Source organism: Buceros rhinoceros, unplaced genomic scaffold, assembly GCF_000710305.1.
Source record: "Buceros rhinoceros silvestris isolate BGI_N320 unplaced genomic scaffold, ASM71030v1 scaffold7617, whole genome shotgun sequence".
Classification (NCBI taxonomy): domain Eukaryota; kingdom Metazoa; phylum Chordata; class Aves; order Bucerotiformes; family Bucerotidae; genus Buceros; species Buceros rhinoceros.
The window spans coordinates 474-23629 of record NW_010420361.1 but is presented as its reverse complement, the minus strand read 5'-3'; the positions used below and the strand labels follow the sequence as shown (position 1 = coordinate 23629).

At 38.1% G+C, this 23156-nt stretch overlaps 1 protein-coding gene across 1 annotated transcript; it reads right to left on the bottom strand.

The window, feature by feature from the left end:
* Positions 1–726: 726 nt before the first annotated feature.
* RNF212 (ring finger protein 212) lies at positions 727–21672 on the bottom strand (the record flags this gene model as incomplete). The annotated part of the gene is made up of 11 exons (XM_010139281.1): positions 727–764; positions 4385–4581; positions 5352–5424; positions 7110–7173; positions 8493–8538; positions 9319–9388; positions 9478–9542; positions 11586–11644; positions 15014–15070; positions 17754–17828; positions 21611–21672. Coding segments are annotated over 11 exons (806 nt in total), but the record flags the coding sequence as incomplete, so codon positions are not given.
* Between the last annotated feature and the right edge of the window lie 1484 nt (positions 21673–23156).

The window sequence follows — 23156 nt, the reverse complement described above, 5'->3', positions numbered from 1 at the left end:
CTCAAAAAAAAAAAGGCCGCATTCTGGCACCCTCCAAGCGGAGTCTCCAGTTGCTATTCCCGTGTGAGAATAAAGGCATTCCCCATGGGGTTTTCTCTCTTCACCCCATTCCCCCATTTCGTTCCAGTTTGGAAAGAAATCACTGCCCTCTAAATCAAATGATTAAGTTCTTGGAGTGTGGAATAGATACTGTATTATAAGCTAGAACATAATATCCCTCAAACTTTACCCCTTTCAACAGAGCAAACAAAAATTTGGAATTCTGGAATAAAAAAATCTGGTTTCGGTTGTTGGGTTTGGGTTTGGGTTTTTTTGTTGTTGGGTTTTTTTGTTGTTGTTTTTTAGGTCTGGAGCTCATCTCAAACGCCGGTGCAACCATTTAAAAAAATAAAGAGTTCTGCTGCAGCTCAACACATTCACAGCAAGAAATGCTCATTGACTACAGTCCTGTTTTGTCTTAATGCTCAGTTAATAAAGGCTGTTTATTTATGCAATACACTTTAAGCCAAAATTTCTAAAAACAGCAAGCGGGTTTTGTACTCCTGTTTAAAACTACTGGAGATGTTCATCGGCAAGATCAGTCATGTCTTAAATACATTATTCATGTTGAATAGTTAGCTGGTTTATGCCAATTTGACATTTTAGAGAAATTACAAATACTTTGATATCCAAAAACTGTCAGGCTTCTCCAGATGCTTATTGACCAAACAATTCACAGATATTTGCTTATCTTTCTGTTGAATGTCCTCCAAAATTTGTTGATCCTAGAATAAGAATACAAGTACAAATGGAAAAAAAATTAGTAAGGTTAAAGGGAAAACTTCATTCATGTAAATTATTTTGGTAACTTAAGGAAGAGAGAAAATGAAAACTATAAAAAATTTAAAATAATCCCCATGCATTTTGATGAAACTATTTTATAGCTCTTTTTAATAAATCAAAATAATACAAATCAAAAATTCTCCTTTGTATTTATATAAAAGAATTAGGTTTCTCTTTCCATAAAAGCATTTTTGCCATATTCTGTTTTCACCTACACAAGTGACTTTCCAAAGCATTGTTCTGCAGATGAACTGTCATTGACTTGTTAAAGTATAGCTCAAAGACAACTGCTACTAAGTTCAATATAGGTGCTTTTTTTTATTATTGTTATTTTGATTCCTGCTACGTTATTTACAAGTTCTGCCAGGTTCATGCATCATTTCACATACTCTACCACTGTCCAGAAACTACAAAAGAAAAATTATTATGATGGGAGCTTCTACAACTATAAGCACTCTTAACTTGTGTATGGGTGAATTTCTTTAAATATCTTTATTTTGGCTTCATGAAGCTTCATGAACTCAAAACTGCTTGGGAAGTGTTACTCCCAGAATAGAAAGATCATATTTATTAATAAGGATGGAAAAATGCTTTATAGTTGAATTGTCCTTTTAAGGTACATAACAAAGTTTTCACTTGAGATGTAAACTCTGCAATATGAAGAATTAGGTTCCCAAGATGCAAATAGTCAAGGTGATAGATAATCTTATCTAGGCTGCTGTTCTGAGGTGGAACAGTCCCCCGTCACACGAAGCCTACTTGAGACCTGAGGTTATTTCTCTTCCCCCACCCCTGCCACTGCTTCCTAGGCCATGAACCGGCCCAGGGTCAGCCAGGCTCGGGTTGTGAAACACGGCAAAACAGAACCCTAAGGCACACCCTGGTGCGCTGGGTCTGCTTTCCCAGTCTCGTACTGCTCTCCCTACCACTTGGGGGTTAGTCACCTCCCAACAGCCTGCTACACACGTACATGGGTCATAATATCCTGGTACATCTGTACTTGAGTTGAGGCCAACAGTGGGCAATACCTAACATCGGAAATCAACAAGTTCTGGGCCTGCACAGCTGGCAGAAAATACCAGGATATTTCAACATCCAAGGTGGGCTAGAGTGGGAAATATCTGACCAAAGTCAATCATCTTGGATCCTACAAATAGCAATACTACAGTGAGACCCTTTGAGCTCTCCTGGATGGCAGTGGCTGGGTCCAGCATCTCCCCTGGGTCAGGACACCTCTCAGGTACAAACTGTGCAAAAGGCCAGGATGAAGTCAAGCTGCTCGAACCTCAACAACTGTCTGTTGAGATTGCTGGAGCATCATGAGTGTTTGCTCTCAACTCAGGAAGAAAATTTTAACTAGGCTGGCCTCTCTTTCGCCTACCTCTCTACTTATCCATGTCTTTGAACGTGCACACTTGCTATCACGAGTCTGGATGTGTATATATATATTTCACTGGATCCAGGTAACCGTTTGTCTGTGTGATCTGTGGTTGCGTTTGTGCATAAGTGTGTATATATATATATAAAGGATATCTTGTAGTAAATATAGAAAATATAGCAGTGTGAATCCTGTCACCATCCAATCTAATAAGATTTTATTTTGACTGTAACATATTCCACTGAATCACCTTGTCAATTTTACATTGGTTAGTGATTAAGCACCGCTAAAAGCAACCTTAGATCTACCCCTCACCATTAATAAATCTTAGATTGCTGCCTAATCACAACCTAATCACGTGTTCTCCTGTGAGGCTTTCCCACGAAAGGGTGGACCAGATGATCTTTCAAGGTGCTTTCCCAGCTGGGCTGTTCTGCGATTCTGTCGTTGATTCTACAATTCTATGAATTAATCTGCCCTAGTGCAATTCCTATCTACACCTCTTGGGCTGGTCTCTGTGCAGCTTTGCTAGTTTTGTGCAACACTCAGCAAATACTTCCCCAGAGTGACTCCCTTGTTTACAGTCACTTGCAGATACTTATGTGGGTGTATTGACAGCTAGATCTGTAAGAAACATGAAGCCAAGACAGAAAATTTGGCAAATGAGACAATAGTACTAGGATTGAAAAAATTATGGGATTTGGAAGATTACTAGTGATGTCTGTGAAGGGATAATAGGTAATTATGAAAGAAATAAAGTTAATGATGTACAGAATAAGGGAAAAACTGGCAGCAATAATTGATCATAATTATCATCTAAGCCTTTCCTCCCAAAGACACAGAGCGTAAAACAGAGAAGTATAATGAAATAAATAATAATTTATAAAACATAAATATAAAAGACTAGAAAATGCTTTTGCCTTCTTTAGTTTTCTTCCATCATTTCCTTATTCTTTGCTTTTTATTTGGTCTGTTACTGTTCTAACCACACATAGCACCTCTCTTCTACCCCTCTTGCTTTGCAGGAAATACAGACTTTACTACCCTCTCACCTTTCTCCTTTGGTCCATCCTGGTTCCGCTTTTACACTAATATTCTGCATTCACATGTCCATTCTTCACAAGTCCTTTAATTTGCTTCCCCTATAGCCCTTGTCTGCCCCATGCTCTGTTCTGGGCTCCTTTTCTACTCCCAACCCTTTCAATACTCTCACTTTTTTTTCTATTACTGCACACATCTTCCTTCCTCTTCTCTGCCTCATCATCTGCTCATTCTCTATCCATTGCTCGTTCAGAACAAGTTCACTCATTTGTTCATTTCCATTAACATTCTCTAGTTGCTAATATCCAGGTGACTAATAAATACTTCACTTCCTACTCTCAGAATACTGCCATTCCCTTTTATGTTCATTTGTTCTCTGCAGGACGGTGAGGTGTCAAAAGTCACGCACTTTTTACAACACAACAGTCATAGAGGAAATGCTTCCCAGTCATTCTTTTCATTATAGACTCATTTTTCCTTCCTTCCCATGTCAGCTCAACTATTCTGCTTTATTAAAGGACTCCCTTTGACTACCTCAGTCTTGCTACGACTCCTACTGAGTCACTGCACTTCCCCCACTCTTTGTATAAAGGCAGTGCTGTTTGGGCACAGAGAGGAGGTAGTTACACGGCATGTCGAGGACCACGTTGCCTTAGTGGGGACACCCACAAGGGTCCGTTAACTACCGATGTCTCACCTCTAAAACAACCCATGCCGGGGATGCTGTGGATTTCAGATATCAGTCGCCAGCCTAGGGTCAATATGTCTATGAACCAAGGGAACTTCTCCTTCCCCTTTCTCCCTTTAATTCATCATGATGAACTGCACTTGGACAGAAGGAAACGTTTATCCTGCGCTCGAATGCCTACAGGGTGCATTGCTACTTGTCTTAATCATAGTAGCAGTAATTCTAGTTGTAACACTTTGGAAGCCTAAATTCTAACAGTCTGTGTTTTACATAACTCCATGTTTAGTCTGTTTTTAGATAAAATAAACCCTGTTATACTTGTGTGCCTGTTTGTGTACATATCTGATTTTAGTGACCCCGGGATCCTTCAGACCTTACTGGAACAAGTACTTAACGTGCTATGCTGAACATTTCTCTGGAAGCATTAACTGTTGTATTTTATAAACTATACTTGCCTAAATGTTGTCTTTGCAGCAGTCCAGAGATGGTGATTGGATGCCTTGTTACAGATGGCTGTGGGGAAGGTGATGTAAACGGATACAGCTGAGGGGTTCTGAAATCAGAAGTAGCCCAAGACCCCCTTCTACTACTTTGTGATCCGGATGATGGCGTGAGTGAGCATCCACTATGTGGTAGTCCTATAGGTGTAGATCTGTTAACGAAATTAATTTGTGGATATGATCTAAGGCTAATCTCATAGTACAAGAGATTTCAAAACCACCTGAATTCATGGTGCTAATATTTTCACAGAAAATGCTATAAATTATTGTGTTCTACAATCCATGAAAAGATTTTTTCTTATTTAGGATTTTTACATATTTTAAAAGGCAGAATGATAAAACAAATGCTATGAGAATCAGAGATGGATAAAAAAATATTTTGTTATATATAATTTAAATTTCTGCTAGGAATATATATTTGGTTTAATTATTATAGAGAACAAGTGCTTACTCTTTCTGGAACCATGTCATGTTTTTTCTTGATGTTAATAATTCTCACAGTTCAAGACATTTTCAGTGTTTACATGAAAAACCTGACACTCCTGCTACACGCTGCATGACGACGTTCAGGTTATTCAGAGAACAGTTGTTGTGTAGAGACTGTGTCGTCATCTCTGACTTTTAGAAGAATTATAAAGCAGACACATATCATAAAACTACAGCCCTTTTGTAAAAGTATCTTGACTGTAGATGTCCACAGCTACAGGAAGTCAGATTAGCTCTGCACATTTTTGAAGACAGAGATTTCAAAATAAAACCTTCCAACAACAACAAATACATCATATAGGTGATAGCTGGCCTGCACAATAACGTTTCTTCAGATACAGCACGTAACTTCTAAATGTACCTGTTAACACAGGCCAGATGAGAAGTGCCAGTCTCTCACAGGAGACAGTAACATCTTTAAAAGGTATTTAATTACCTTGTAGATCCTGCTCTACTGTTTTGACCTGACATTATTCCAGATGACTGAGAACTTCTGTACGATACACTACCTGTAAGAAAGGAATTTTGAGAACAGGACCAATATGAATTACCCATTTTACTTAAGAGATAACTTTGGAAACAGAAAATTAGTACTTTAATTGAATTATTTGAGACAAATTCATGATTAATTTATTCAAGAGATAAAATGATGCACAATTACAATAGACAATGAAAGATAAGGAACTGGCTGACAAAGTAAAGTCACCATGTCACTTGAGAAAGGATTAAAATAGCCCTAAAAATTAATATTATGTTTTTACAATTTAGCAGAGACAAGACATTGGCTGAGGCATGAGTTGTCTTCCAGTACCTCTCATTGGATGAAGATTCAGCAAAAGTGAAAGCTATCAAAAGTCCCCAGCAGTACTCCAACAGAGGGTAAAGGGGAAAAATTGTCTTAGTCCCAGCAGATTAATCCTACATAAAGCTTAGCTGGCACAAAAACATCACAGTGCATCATTTCTGCCAATCTTTCTCAAGTTAAACTCATATGTTGGTTTCTTTCACCCTCTCTCATTTATTAGACTATCAAGATAACTCTGCTGGGGTGTTTTCATTATTCAGCTATTCTTTTTTTTTTCCATCTACCTTTGAGAAGGAAACTTACTTTATTGCACCATTAAACCATTGTTTCTGCTTGTCCTTACTTTTGCAAGCACGCTTGGATTCATTCAGCTTTGTCCACTGCAGAACTTTATGAGTTGATTCTGAAATGTGCTGGTCACGTAACTGTGCTACATATAATTTTACCATCTAATTAAATACCTATTTATATTTAGCCACAATAAAAAACTAGTTAACCTCAACTCTTACTGTCTCGTTATCCATAAATTTACAGGCAAGTATGCACTTAGGATGGACCTGAACAGATAAATCAGTCATAACACAGAAAAAGCAGGTTTTGCTCCTTCATTACAATTCCATTTGTCATTGGCCTGGGACATTTACACCATGTAAAAAGTCCTTACGTGGCTGGAGATGGATTCTGTTAACTGCTGAAGCCAGGTGAAAGGCTGCCTGAGGATGGACTGCTGCAGAGTGCTGCGTATGAATGGTAGACCTGCAGAGCATCAGGACTTCTGGGAGACTCCTCACAAATACACAGAACTCAAGGGGACAGCACTAATTTCAGCAGGCTGTTACTCATGTCTTATTTACATCAAGTGACACCCAAGCACTGCAACAGCCCAGGTAAAATGTGTCATTTCCTATTACAGTCATATGGTGAAAAAAAAAATCACCATTCTGAAGAAATTCTTGATCTCAGCCTAATTACCTTGCTTTTGTTACTTTTGTTACGAAATATTTTTGTAACTTCCATTTAGTTTGCCCCCTTCTCCACATGTGGCAACTATAAACAAATACCATTATGCAGGTTAATAGGGGGTCAACAACATATATTGCAGGTGTGCCTGTTCCACTCAGCCCCACACATCATCACAGTACTTTCTCTGCAACTGCTGACTATGGTTGCTCACCATTTTGTTTACACGTACTTATTCACAGTACTAGGAAGACTTATTTCATTCGTTTTAACCACTTCCCATCTGCTGGATTGATGTCTACATGGTAATTGCCTTATATCTCAACACAATTCAGTCTTGCTCAGTAAATTGCTAATGAATGAATTTTAATTTATTAATCCTCTTAACATACCACAAAAGTTACCAGTCACAAACTTATTTTTACTCACCCATACGTCCATCTTGTGGTGGAGATATTAATGATAACCTTGCTGGACCAGTCGGTGTCTCAGGCTAAAAGGATGGCAGAGTATTAATTACAGTGTACTAAGTATATTAAACATTAAGGTATTTTAAGCAATAGTGTTACATTTTTGAGGTCTATAAAGCCTGCAGATTTCTGGCGCTCTCTGCTGCTGGTTTTCTTCATAGCACTAAAATGGAAAACCTCAGAATTAAGTTTACTATTTTTTAGTGATCCACGGGGCAGGGGGGAAAGTACACGTATTTCAGTTTTATTCCAAGAAGACCTCTCTGTCACATCTCACACTATGTCACATCAGGCACTGACCTAACTTTCCGTGCTGAGATTCCACTCTTAAGCTAGTGTCTGTTCTTCAGTGCTACCTCTCTAATCAGAATACTAACACAGGAGAAAGCTCCAGCCTTCATTCTCATCATTCAGAGCTTGCAATCCCCTACGCAAACACCCGGTTCAGACCACTGATTTCTACACTTAGCGTTTTCTTGACATGAGAAGATACTACACGCACATTCATGCCCCTGAGCATAGACAGAAGCAAGATCAAGCAGCAAACAAAACTGTTTACGAAAGGTGAAAGACAACGACTGGCTTGATTTGTGTCTTAAAAAAACCCCTTTTATCCATCATAACTGAAATTTCAGGAACATTTTGAAAATCAGTGTGATGTGATGTTAAGAGCACCAAGTGATTCACCTCTTGTAACTTCAGACATCTGCAATAACAGTATTTATATCCAGCCTGATCTCCCCAAATTCCCTTTATGGTCAAGGAAGAGAAACAGGAATGAGACCAGTAAGTTTCCTTCAGGATGAGATGAATCACACATACTAACCCATAGGTTATACCTACAGATTTAGGTCTGCCTATGGATATAACCAGTCCAGAGGTTATAAAGGAAACCCTGATATGCTAGCACAGATCTGCACCACAGACATCTCCATGAGCTCTGGTGAAGGTGGAAGTCTTACATTTGTTGCCATTTCTTAATATATTAGAACTTAAATCGATTGCAATTATCTCTTTCATGCATTAGCAACATTTCTTTTGGAAACAGTTACAACGTTTTATCATATAAACTTACTGAGATACCTGTACAGGGCATGTAGAGAATGTAATTCCAAAACTCAGTGGGGTGACTTATTTCCTTTTGGTTCCTGTTTGCGGAGCATCTGACTTCTACTAAGCATCAAGCATAGCTGAAATCAGCAAGTTCCTCAGAACTGGTGGGGGTTTTTTGGGTGGTAGGGGATCATATTTTTTTGCAGTGTTAACAGAGTAGGAGAAATCAAAATCATATATATGTTGATATCCATATATATAAAACCATATATACACAAAACCCACTTACTTTCCTCATTGGTGAAGGTACAGGATCAATCTCCATTGACTCCATTCTTACAACAAAGGTCAAAATAAGTATGACATTGTAATATAAATAACACATTCATTTTAATGACTAAAATTACCTTATATCCTTACGTTAAATTTGACTAATAGTGGAAAAACATAATACATAACACATATGAGCATTTATAAGAAAAATCTATTATCGATACTGAGCTTTGGTTTAGACATTTACAGAGAAAGTAAATTTATGATTAGGATTGTTATTCTCGTATTTAAGTCAGAATAAGTATGCACATTCATATATTTGTCACTGCTTCCATAACAAAATCATTCTGGATTTTGGGCTTTATAAAAAATAAAAGCACAGTCACAGGTAGGGAAATCAGCTTAGGCAAGCTGTATGTTCAACTTATTTAAAACTTAATGAGCCTTATAGGAGTTCAGCCCACCTGACTTTAGACAACTACAATGTACATAGAGGTGCCTGTGCAAGACATTTAGTTCTTCAACGGGAAGAGTTCCTCACTTATTAACCAATCAGTCCAGAAAGTCTGTAGAATAAGGTGCACCATGCCTTTAGAATTTTTTCCAGTGAGTACAAAGGCAATCTATACAAGTAGCTATTGTGTACACCTGGATAGAGGAGACCCTCCCCGGTTCCTTCATACTTACACAGCTCGCAGAAACAAAACACAAAACCAGAATATATTCTTATTTTAAACTCACTACCAAAAAAATGGCTTTGTGTATAGAATATCAGTGTGTGTATAGAACACAGCGTTGTCACTGTGAAGACATTCATTGAAAATTAATAGATTTGTACATACATTTCAGAAGAGGAAGGACGACTACGATGAAGAGAACATGAAGAAAAACCATTCTGTTTCCTTGGAGGAACTATAGTCATTAATAAATTTAATATTAGAACACAGCGATATCCAGTGATATGCATTCCACAGTTAGTATCTTAAACCAACACTTCTTACTGGAAAGTGGATTTCTACTGGTACTGGAAAATGGTAGTTGTGGAGTTAGTTCAGGAGGTTTCATACTAAAGGAGAGAAAGAAGCAACAAGAGATGTAAATTGAAAGCTGGTTTGGTTAGTTCATTTGTCTAGCTGGTCAATAAAGCACAAACCCAAAGCATTTTACCCATCAATTACTAGTTTTAGCATTTCGCTGTTTGACACAAACCAAAATAACAATCCATTTTGATAAGCTATTAAATTAATAAGCTATTAAAACTGTATCAGTCATTACATGCCCAACAATACTAATTCAGGATAACATTCCGGCAAAGTACTTTATGGGACAACAGACGTTAAAATACAACTATTAACTACCATTGAGTCAAAAATCTTCATTTCAATGTATACATTTCCCAATCTTTAAAAAATCAAGTTATCAAAAGAAATATCGGCATATTTATGCTATTCACCAACAGCTATTTAAAACTGGTGTCCCTGCCAATAACCATAAATAGGAGGAATTCGTCTACTGGGCATGGAAGGAGAAGCCCGAGGTCACATGCTCTTGGTAGAACTCTGAAAAATGGGACATTCAGTAAGAACTCTGTATTTGCTATAACCAAGATGTTATTTATTTGAGAGGCAGAGAAGAAAAAGGAGGCAGGATAAAAATACATGAACTATGATAATCCACCACATGCATAGTTTCCTTTTTACTGTTTTTCTTTCAGTTAAATTGCACCAAGCAGCCTAAGTGAGCACAACACAGCATTGTGTGAGCCAGAAGAAAGGTTACACTGAAAAAACACAGAAAAGGAACAAAGATCAACAACATTTTGCAATTAAATTGCCGGCTTCATGAACTCGCTTATCAGGGAGATTTCAGACTCCTTGACCACCGGTATTCATAAAGTGGTGGTCATGAAAGGTTTCTCTCCAGAAGACAGATCTACAGGGAGAAGTAGGTTGTAACTAGACTCTAATAATACCCATGTTCACTAACAGGGAAAAGCAGAAACGTTCTTTTCGAACTCTTCAGAAAATGGGAAAGGTAGGATAGGAAATAAAACAAGTATTATACAGAAAATGTAATAATTTCACTGTAGAAGGATCCCAGTAGATCAATCTGTTATCCTTTTCCTTTTGTTTTATGTCCTCGTAAGCAGATTTTTTTAAACAGCAGTAAGACATACTTTGTCTGTGTTAATTCAATTTAAACAGTAAAGTGCTGTTTAGGCTCATGTGGACCTTAAAGCAGAGATAAGAGCAATTAATTCATGGTAAGTATACCATAAATAATGCTAAAGAGGACACAACAACAAAAAAGGGTGAAGAGAGGGCAGAAATGTTATCAGTGATGTCCCCTTCAGTTTGGGCATGCAACTGATCCTGTTCAACATGCTCCCTGAGGACTCAGGGACAGCCTGCAGACCAGGAAAGCTACAGACAAAGTTCTGAAGATCAAAAGTTCCATCAATATTGAGAACTACATGATGATTTAAAACGTGTGTTATTTTCAAACAAATAATTGAAATAAAATTTAACATGATTAAAAGTAATAGCACAAAGGGCACTTAAAAAGATTGAGTATCAGTCAATGAGCAGGGGGAGAATGATGAGCTACCTCTTGGCCATCTCTTTGACACGTTTGTAATAAAAGGAAGTTGATTTTTACTAGAAACAGAGAAGATGAGAATCACATTACAAACTCTGGTAATTTTGCAAATGGGCTAGATACTAGGAAAGGTATCACAGTAATTTCCAGGCTGATGCTGGAAAGCCCGTTCAAAAAAACACAAAGATGTTAATATAAACACAAACAAAAATTTTAAATTGAACATCTGTATGACAGACCTTGCTAAAAGTTCATTTTCAGAGTAACTGACTGAATTTAAAAATTGAATTTAAAAATAAAAGGATTCCTTCCTCACAGGCTTGATTGATGTGAAGAAAACAGACCTGATGACAGAAATCACTGTTCATTTATATATTTAAAGACCACTTCTATTTATACCACATAATATAGGAGAAAAGTAAACAAAACATGACTTAATTATTATCAAAGTTACCGTTGTCTGATTACAAAGGCTATTTCTCATTTACTCGTGCTGCATTAAACCTCTTACCCTTGCATCTGATGCAATTGTTGTGTTACTTTCTTGAGAGATTCTTCCAACTTTACCATCTGTGAGATAATCATAGATTTAAACACAATCTATTTGTGTGACACACAACTTCATTTCATACAACTACTATTCTATTCTGAAGTGTTGAAAGGCTGCTTTCTATTGCTTTCAATCTTCAGTATCTTTCCTATTCCAGATTTATTGCAGCAAGACTACAGCTTTAGGACACATTAAACAGTCTGAAAAAGATACGCTTTTTTTTGGCCCTTACAGACTTGGTTTGATTACTTTTTGTTAAGTGTGCTGGTAATAGTGGATAAACGAATACCAGGGAATTGCTTAAAAATGTATTTATTCATTTTAAAATTTAAAATATTGCTTAAAAACATTTTGCTTTTATTTTTCTTCCTCTTTTTCACATCTGATATAAAACTTATGTTGTATTTAATATGGAATTACCTGGAAAAGATACCAGCAACTACAAAATACCAAATACCATGTTCCCATAGTTCTCATTCCAGATTCAAAATGTATTCAGTTCTTTGCAGTATCTATTAGTAATAAGTTATGTGAAGAGTATTTCCTAGTATGTTACAGACACAACCCAAAATACCCCCATCAAAGAATGTTAGGAGTTTGCAAAATTGAAGAACATTAAGGTCAAGAACATAAGGTCAGCTCCCTGGTATGTGTATTTTTTATGGTCTTTCATTACCTGACCATACATCATATTTTATGAAGGATGTAAAAATTTACTCAACAGCCTCAATACTGCATCTCTATTTTATCCTTAATTTTCACTGCTTGACCTTAGTCCTTCACTACTTCATACTACTCATATTTTGATTTGAAGATAAATTAAGAATTTTGTGAACTTTTCAAGCTTCTCCTCACAATATTATTTCAATACCTGATACACATTTATAAAATCGTATTGTCTGGGGGTGATACTATGCTCTGTTTTCAGATGTGAAACTCTGCAAAGCCGACACAACCTAATTTATATAAGGTCTGAGGTTTTGTGTTGTTCTTTCTTCTTTTTCCTAATGAGAGTTAGGTTTGATTAAGCAAGTGACTAGTACAGATGTCAGGAACAGTGCACTTCACCTTGTCACTCTAGGACTGGATCATCTGAAGGCCAAAATGACTTCAAGAAGGCGACTAATGATTTTGTTTTCACTATCTTTGGGTCCTAGCACAATACGGGGTCTACCCTTGACAGGAATATGGACACCAAGTGCCCCCACCAAAAAATCATCTGCACGCCAGTATCTGCACCCTCAGAGAAACAGCTGCAAACACTTCTATCAAGGTCATGAGAGCTGTTGGTTGCCAGTGACAAGGATGACATACTAGAAATAAGGAAAGGGATCAAGCACAAGAGAGCCAAGCAGGAGAACCTGCTTGTGAATTTCCTTACGCAGTACGCTGCCTTTCCCAAAGGTCAAGACCTGCAGAGTGGAGCCTGACAGAAAGAAGCACTTGTGTCAAAGGGTAGGTTTGTGCTTCCTCTCTTTCCCGGGGGTCATTGCTATTTGCCAAACAGTTTATACTACAAACCATTCTCGCTCCATTCTTTTCCCACTCACCTTCATCTCAAAGCCAGTGCCAGGAGGACTCAGGCGGAGATTATAACCCTGCCTGTGCGCACCTACTCCCACTCTCTGATCCCATGTGCCTCTGCCAGCTGTGATCTAGCCTTCCCCAGCTCCTTCAGACTCCTTCCCAGCATCCCTGAAAGAGGCAGCATTGCTAACTGACATTCACAGGAAGGAGACGGGTATATCATTGCACAGGGAAACTCTCCTCTTCCTTGCTCACCCCAGTCTCACTGTCAAACCATTTCTCCACCGAAACAGCCTCAGCAGTGCTGTACAGAGTTTAAGACAATCAGCCTCTTCTGGCCACAATCCAATGCAAACAGTTTTAAAGTACTAACAAATACAAAGAATGGACAGAAGACCACCACCACCCAAAACAGTGTGCCACTGAAATGAGCAACCAACTATATCTTCAGCTGTTTCTGTACTGCCTCCTTCCTTCGGTCAAGCAGCATCCTTAAGCACTTTACAACCACTGTTAAATGAGTATCTTAACAGTAAATAACTTAGAAATTTACCATCAGAAAGGATGAAAGTTCTGCACAGATTCTTTGGAGATAACATTTCATTTACATTCTATTAAGAGCTTTAATTTATTTTCCCTGCAGGAAGTACATCTGTAGTCAGTACAACAGGTTAGAAGGGGGCATAACATCAAGATTCCTCTACAGCCTGCATTTGAAAGCAGAAGGACAGAACCTTGAAAGAACTAGCTCCCTCCACAGGACTGATCTAAAAATGGGAGTCACACAATCACGGAATAATTTTGGTTAGAAGAGATCTGTAAGGTCACTGAGTCCAGCCATTCACCCTGCACTGCCAGGGTCCCTAAATCAAGTCCCTCAGCACCACATCTACACATCTTTCAAACACTTTCAGGGATGGGGACTCCACCACCGCCCTGGGCAGCCTGTTCCAATGCTTAATGACCCTCTCCGTAAAGAAATTTTTCCTAATATCCAAGCTAAATCTCCCCTGGCACAACTTGAGGTTGTTTCCTCTCGACCTTTCACTTGTTGCATGGGAGAAAAGACGGCCCCCACCTCGCTACGACCTCCTTTGAGGGAGTTGTACAGAGTGATGTCATTGAAAACAGATGAGAATGGGCCACAAGCACTGAACTTTCCATGCTGTTCTATCCATAAGAACTATCTGAGATGGTCCCTTCACACAGGAAATAGCCAATTGGCCAGTTACATGAGTTTTCATCTACTGACAGCTTGATTCATGCACGTTGCCAAGTAGCTTTAAGTAATGTACCTGGCTGCGTCCCTAGAAATGAATGAAAGAGCCACCTACTTTATCAAGTATTTAGAAGTAGCTGAGAAATGAAAAATTTTCTTTCCAACCTACAGGAGAGGTGCAGTCACACACTAAGTATGTGCTCTCCACAGAGTAAGTAATTCTGTTTCTCTTCCCATGGAGCTGTCCCTAAATCAGGGTACTAGCCCTTAGTGCTGTTCTCCATTGCTCAAGCTTTAGTTTGTCAGCCCTTACCTTCTCTTCCTCCAGGCTGAGCACCAGTCTTTCCCCACCTCTTTCACTTTCTCCTCCATATAGTGAATTGGTTTCTTTTCTCCCTGTCCGCTGACTCTCCATTAATCTTGGCCACCCCATTAACTAAACTGTTTTTTAAAATAATAGTAACCATAAAGTCCTCACAGATTTTAAACAATTAAAAACTAGTATTTATAATGACAGAAATGAGGCAATCCTGATAAACTATTCTGAGTATTCCAATAAAAGGTGAAAATGTTTTCTAAAAATAAAACAAATTAACATGGAAAACAAAAGCAACAAAAATAAGAAAATCACAATTAGAGTTACCTTTTGTCTGTGGTATGCTAACAAATGTTTTCGATGTTTTTCTTGAAATTCTGAAACCTAAAAATAAATAGTTAGATCAAACTTCACCTAATTACACTTCTGCAACCTCAGAAAAAAGTTATGAAGAATAACTCACAGTATTCAGTTTTTTCTATACTTTAATAAGTATTTAATGTATCTTCTTTAAATCCTCTCCAATGGATCATTCTAAGTTATTACCACCAACAGAGAAAGTCTTACAAAGTCCATTTCATCTAGTACAACCTACCCTAGAGCTGGTAGATTTATTTCACTGAATCTGTACTTTAACACTATGTTCAATAACAAGGTGAAGACATTGCAAAGCCAGTTTGGCTGCAGCGTTTCTTATTCATTAGTGCTAAGCAAACAGTGAAATTAATGGCAGCATAAAAAGTAATGTGTCTTACTGGTGATTATAACTTACCTTGTAAAAATATCCCGTTAATTAAAAACTAATTGTTAGACACGCTGTCTGGTGGCGTGTACGCAATTCTTGTGTCCCAATGAGGATCGTAAACCATGAGAGGTTAAATGTAAAAACATACAAGGTAGGCAAGACAAGAGCTTGAGGAACAAATTACAAAAGGCAATAACTCACTAATAAATCTCTCTTCTCATGTGTAAGAAAACTGCCAGAGAATGTGTAGGGATAGAAAAAAAACAGGAAGAAACACTCTGCAAAGATAAATATATCGGGGAGTACCTAACTGAGATGGTTACGTTTTATTCACTGTAGAAGAGCCTGGGAGGTTCCATGGGTTACTTGTCAAGAAGAACTGCTGGGAGCAACAGCCACTCAGAAAGCAATGGCTCTGAGCTGCCTCCCACCACCCAGAGATGAGGTTGTGGAGGAAGGTAAAGGGGAAATCTGTGAAAATGACAATTCAGAGCTCAGTGCCAGTCAAAACGCAAATCAAATCTTAGAAGTGATTGAAAAAGGAATAGAATAGGGACCATCATTAGTCCCCTTTTAAAAATGTATGTCACTATATCCTGAGTCTGCTTAACATCTTCGAAGAGACATTGTAGATCTGGAAGTAGTTCAGATTTATCAAAGGAATGTAAAAGCTTCACTAAAAGAATGACCACACAGAACATGAAACTTCAGGGCTGAAAAAAAGACAGTGGAAGAAGGGATGTATTAACAGTCTAAAACTATCAGTAGCACAGATGCAGTGCGTGGGAATGGTTACTTTCTCCTCTGGAATGGGATTGAAGAAGGATTCACCAGCGTACAAACTAAGGGCATCCCTTCCATAGCATGTTATAGATGCTAAATATTCAGAAAACAGCTTGACAATTACATGGGGAAAAATATCCACCAAAATCTTTTGAATGTAAAGGCACCGACCCCATGTTGAGCAATCCCCGTGTCACAAACTGATGAAAGCCGGGTGGCTGTTCTGAAGACATCCCACTCCATGACAGCCTTGTCCTCATATGCTCTCCTGAGAACCTGCTGTTGTGACACGTTATCAGGTAAGATTAGATAAACCTTTGCCCTAACAGAGCACAAACTGCTTTTATGTCTTTTCATGCTGGGAGGAGTTCTGAACATACCTTAATGCCTTAATTACACTTCAATATGTTTCCCAAAGGTTGTCTCGGACCACAGAAAACCCACCTCAGTCTTTTGAGACTGTGTCCTCTTTTTCTTTCTTTGACAGGTTACAGCAGTTTATCTCCACATGTGCTTGGTGTTACAGCTGTCTGGATTTGTTCAGTTCACAGCGTAACTGCTGATCATCCTACGTGCTGTTAAAAGGTATGTATGGAAAGACAGAGGAAGGCTTCTTGTTTACCTTGTGTCTCCTATGCATCTTAGGAGGAGGAGTGCTGAGGAAAGGGACTATGCTCAGCTTTGGAGAAGTCTGAGAAGCATAGAGCAGAACAAATGTGAATCCATAATCACCACTGAAGAAAGTGGTGAAGAAAGGAGATCTTCCCTGGGTTATTTTTCTGCTGGGTCAGGAAGCACATCACACGATCAAACAAGTATCCAAGGAGAAGGCTGCAAGTGGGTTCAGGGAGAACGTATCACTAGAGTTCAACCTAGAGCAGCTGGAACTGCTACTGAAATGCTCAGTAAGAGAGACGACAAGGACAAGTCCCAAAACCAACCTGAAGAGAAGCAGAAAATGAGGAGGCAATGAGGAGTTTATACGTAATCCTCTAACCCAGACGGCCACTCAAGCTCTGGACTGCAAACTAAGCCTGAAGGAAAGGATCCTGCCTGGAGTTTACAGAAGGCAAGGAGGAAATTTAATTGGGAATCATTTATTGCATTTATCTGAAAAAAGCTGACCTGTTTTGATCAGGGGAAAAAAAAGAGAGAGAGAGATAGAGAGCACATTCAGCTTGGACTTCAGCCAGCTCAGGTGTTCACTGTGTGAGTTTTTATTGCTATAATTAGGGCACAGTATCTGGGCATGATTAAGGTTCTAGCAGATCTAATCTTTCATTGCATGGTACTTGAAGTGATTTTACACCATTAAAATAACCAGATGAGTGGTTCTCCGATAGAGTTTGAAAACATAAGCAGTGACCATGATAAATAATTTATGCTTTCTTAAGAACTTTAGAACTGTGGAATTAAGGAATTAATGTCAGCAACAGGCACCATTTTCAAGCATTCACTCACATATTTTTCCCATTTGTATAAAAAATCAGTAGAAGTTGCTGATTATTTTGTAGTTAAAAAGTTTTAAAGCAGATTCACCTGTGTAATTTCTTTTGAGTATTTCTTGCATAATGTATCTATTCCCATGAACAGGGCTTGAATATCAGGATTTGTCTACCAAGAAAAGAAAGTACACTGAGGTTAGCATTTTTATTTGCAAGTTACATTAAATAAAGCATTTAGTGAAGTGTTCCTTAAATTGATTAATGCATATAAATAAAAAAAAAAAATGGGCATACCAAGAGTAGGATGATACAGAAACTGAAAACAAGCCCAGTTTTATTCAAGGCCCTTATTAACCATCTGGAAAGCTCTGCACTTTTGTTTAAATACATGACACACATACATACTTACTGTACCTAAGACAGTAACAATTTCCAGAGGACAGTCAAGGAAGACGATGTGGTCCCCTGGAAGAGGCATTTTGGAATGCTATCCTAGCATTAAAAAAAAAAAAAAAGCCCTAAAATGATAGTTGAATTTTTCAAGTATTTTAGGACTGAGACTTTTAATCAGAGTTCCTGATGCGGCCTCACAAATGGCCATCTGTGTTTTTAGAAAAATGCTGAGTAAGTGCCCTGTACCCAAGCTATCATCGTAAAAAAAGATGTATTTGATGTTCATGGTGAGAAAGAAGTGCTACAAAATCTAATGTGAATTTTAGAATGATAGTGACATTTGGACACCTATCCAAATATACAAATGTTGATAACTTACTCAAGTGTCACTTTCGTCCAGAATACATGTATTCCTAATTTACTTAGAAAAACAAACAAAATGCCAATCCAAAATAGCTACACTAGTTATAGTACTAAGTTAAAGGCTGTATTACGAACAGTGAGCAAATTTCAATTATGTTCTACTGTGACAGCAAGCAGTTTTTAAAAATGAGGAATTCTGCCCCCCTCCACCCCCCCACCCCCCCAAATCTACCTGTAAGCTGTCAGCTGGAAGGTTCTCTTTGATAAAGTGTGATTGCATAATAGAAAGCAGGTCTACAACTGGCCAAAAAAGCAAAAACAATCCCAACATGCTTAGATGACAAAAGAAGATTGTCCCAGAAAAAAGGCATCCGTTGTGTAAGGAACCTTCAAAATCCAGTCAAACATAACTAAAACTGTCGTCAGCAAAATGTAAATTAATCCTGGAGGTACTGAAGAATTTCAAAAACTTTAAAAAAAAGAAAAATTTAAGTAAGGTAAATCACTGAAAGAAATAAGAAGTAGGCCACCTGTGAATGAAGCAACAGTTTTCGAGGCTGCTAAGAAAATAGGTAAGTGCTATCAATTCGGTTAAAAATATTGCACTGAAATAAAAAACAATTAGGCTTTGCTCCATTTGGAAATGCACAATCAGAGAGAGCAACTCTGTTCTTCCCTACTCAAAAAATAGTGTCACACTAGTGTAAAGTCAAATATCCAAGACTAAATAAAAGCTGTATTTGCCAAACCTATTTTCATCCTGTGCTTATATCACATATTTTTAATAATAAGAGAGAATTGAGTCTCATACACATGAAAAATAATTACATGAGGACCTAAATTAATAACCTGGATTTGCAACAGATTTATACCTTTTGTTCCCCTATTCTGACATCAGCTGCTCTGATGTCGTGCACAGCGACTCGCCTGAGCAGAGCAGCCTGCCCTGTCTGCTCACTGAAGAGCCTGTAGTTCTAGTTCTCTCACCAGGCGAACTAAACTGCTTTTCCTCACCTTCCCCAACTTCTAATTTTAATGGAACTCAAAGGAGGAAATTAGTGGTATTTGAGACTTCCTCTGCTCTTCTGAATTTGGTTAACATTCAAAAATGTCCACAGGGTGAATTGCAAGACCGGGGAAGAGAAAAGCTGACAGACAGACAGCACAGTCTAACCCAGCCTTGGTAGTGAAGTAAAGAAAATACTAATGAGACAGTAAAATTTCACCTAGAAAAATTAATGTATTCATAAAAATACAATTTTTTGCACCTTTAAAATGTATTCATGGAAGGCAAGCTCTAGAAACTTATTTAGGGTCCTAACAAAACAATGACCTTGGTTTACGTAGCTATTAGATCTGAAAAAAAAGAGAAAACCCAACCACCCTTGTTGCTGATGTAAAAACTCTTCGAATTAAAGGTTTGTAGAACAGTTTATATTTTATCTGTTGCATGGAGGAGTAGCAGCTGTTAATATGATATTCTGACATAATGAACAGTGAGATTCTGATTTATCATAACACTTAACTGTCCCCTGGGAAAAAGCAAGTGGGGATCACGAGTCCTAGAAGGCAGATATAAAGGTGACAAGCATGCATGACGGTAAAGGTGAGAGTATTTAATGTGGAGCTGTTGATTGCCCCAATATACAATTTAATGAGGAGTTTTAACACATTTCTAGGACCTCCTACTCATTGGGAATTCTTCCACAGCATCAAGCTCATAAAGGTTACCAGGTATATTTCCATTAGGGTTCCTGAATTATAGAGCCATGACGTTTTTATATGCATCTTTAATTATCATCCCAATCATTTTATCTGCTCTTAATCAAGGCTAAGCAATCATCATGAATGTCTTTTTTAAAGAATATGGTAATGTGCTTCCTTCCAGTCCTCCAGAGCAGTGGCAGGTTCTAATGAAGCATCTATTAGTTTTGTTGGTAATCCAATCATTGCACTTTCAAATTCCTTCAGTATTTTTGAAGCATATTGGCAAGTTCTGATGAAATGCTACAATTTAAGACTGATCTAACTTCAAAATGAGCTTTGTTTCGAGCAAGGTGTTGGTCAAGATGACCTCCGGAAGACTCTGACACTATTCTGTGACTGAAATCTGTAAAAAAACTTAGAGCTAGGGCAGGCTGATACTAAAAGCTTATTAAAAATGCCTCCTTTAAAAGTTTTATCAGAAGCTTTTTGAGGTTTTTTTGTTTTGTTTTATTTGATTACTGTGTGCATTGTTCCTTTGTATTATGTTTGCACTCTGCTGTTTTTATTTTTGGTAGCATTGTCATCTTTGCCCTGTTCCAGTTCTGCATGATTTGGTGTTTATGAATATGAAATATAAGGTAACAGGCTTTTACTTTGTAATATACAGTATGTAGAGATACAGATTCCTGTATTTAGATATACATCAGATCAGTTATAGACGTATCTAGACAAATCATGCCCTTCTTCAAGGTCACCTCTTCAGGGTTGGACCCAAATTGTCCTCTCTTTCACACACACCATTGCCTTATAACCTGGTCAGACTTTACGTGTTAGCTGTATTGAATGGTCTTAGTGTTCTTCCTCTATCATACTGAGGCAGGCTTGTCTCCTGGGCAGGCATCAGTCTAGGAAAATATCAATGTTTTCACAACCCTTTATATGAAACCAGCTAAGGAGAGGACGGTTCCTGGGAGAAAAGGGAAAATTAAATCTTTCTGATGATTTCTCAAGAACGGGAACTATAATATTTCAGATCCTCCATGGCAATGAGGAAAATAATTAGGCTTAAGAGAACAAGTGGAAACAAATCTCATGAACACTGGAAAACATTGATGTGCCACCACAAAGCTTTTCGAATCACTCTGTGACATGAAACCATTCACTTTCTCTGATATACAAATGCGAAACTAACAAACATTTTTGCACATTTTGAAAGTAGTTATGTGACATTACACAGTGGTAAGTAGCCAGTCACGTTTTGTGAAAAGGCTGGAGTGACTGATGGTCCAGCAGGATCTGAACGCCTAGAAAGTCTCCCCAGGTTTTTATGTGAAGAAATCCATAAACCCGAAAGCTGTGTAGTGCAGAAGTATCCAACATTCCTGTCACAGTCAGCAAACAGGAAGGAAGTATTTTGTAATGCAAGTAATTTAGCTGTTAAGCAAACTACAGATTAACGCAATACAACACCACTAAAGCTTCATTTACCTGTTTTGAAAGGACTAAGGTACGACAAGGAGTTCTGCAGATCAAACACTCATCCTTTTTGCCTGTAAGGTAAAGACACATTTAAAATACACATCAGACTGAATAGACACTGAATACATTTTTAAACAGGATTTGATGACTAAACCTTTGTTTGGAGCCTGTGAAAGGAATCTGAAGGTTGTACAAGGAAAGCAAATAGACATGAAGAAAGAATTTGATCTTATAACCATTACGCACAGGGAAAATGTGTGTGAATGCTACCAGGTCTTACTCCTGCAAATAACCACTCCTGTAAATTATTTTATGAATATCATTAGTGTCAGTGAATGCAGGTGACTTTTAGTTCCGTTGATTTAAGTAGGTCTACTTGCCTGGTTTAATTAAATGTGTGCTTAAGAGCACTAATGAGTTAGAGTCAACCAGTTATATGACTTTTTAGATTGGGAACCAGTATGGCTCTCTTGATAAAATATATGTAACCTTAATATATTCACCTTGTGAATTTTTGCAGTGAAAAACTCATCAAATCACTTTATAAAAATTCTTTCATTTTTTAAACTCTTTGATTATTTGCAAACAGATTACCAAATATTTCTGGCAGATGTGTATTATTAACTATATTATCATTGTATAATTGATAATTTTACTATCTGCTTCCTTTCTAAGGATTCTAAAGATCCATGTTCATAAACATCTTTAAAGATTAAATACATTTTAAACCTGAGATCATCATTATTATTGAATTCACAAATACAGAAGGTCTCGGCGGGGGAGGGGGTCTGCCAAACAATACCAAGAGCAGAAGGAAAGCTCTTCTTCAGGTGCTATGAGCCTGCAAGTTGCCTTTGGAGGCTGCATTTTATGACCCTCTCTCAATATCAACCCTCTGAAAACTTCGGGCTAAGTTTTTAACTCTAAAATACAAAGTGATGGTGTATTCTGTGTGCTTTTACAAAAATCGGGGAATTTAGCATGACTCCAAAGAGAAAAACATTGCTATTTGTCTGCTGTTCTTTTCTTTTGGAAAGCAACTTCATTCTTCCTCTGTCTTTTTAGAGATCTTTGTGAGAGGAAGGACATCACAGGAACCCCAGAGCAGAACTCAGGAACAGCATACAATGCACAAGAGCTTCAAACCATCACTCCAATTCTCTGAATGCTGCGGACAATGTTCTGGTGTTCCATTGACAAGGCTTAAAATGTCTTAAGAAGATCAGCAAAACCTACCCTAAACACATCCCAGGTTTTGTGAACGGCTCTTTCACTCTTGTCAGGGAACCACAGAACCATCTGGATAGAAGAGACCTTTAAGATCATCAAGTCCAGCCGTTCCCCCTGCACTGCCAGGGTCCCTAAACCATGTCCCTCAGCACCACACCCACACGGCTCTTAAACACCTCCAGGGATGGGGACTCCAACACCTCCTTGGGCAGCCTGGGCCAAGGCTGCGCAACCCTCTCTGGAAAGAAATTCTTCCTGGTATCTAATCTAGATCTCCCCTGGTGCAACTTGAGGCCATTTCCACAATTCCATCTCATTTTTTTTT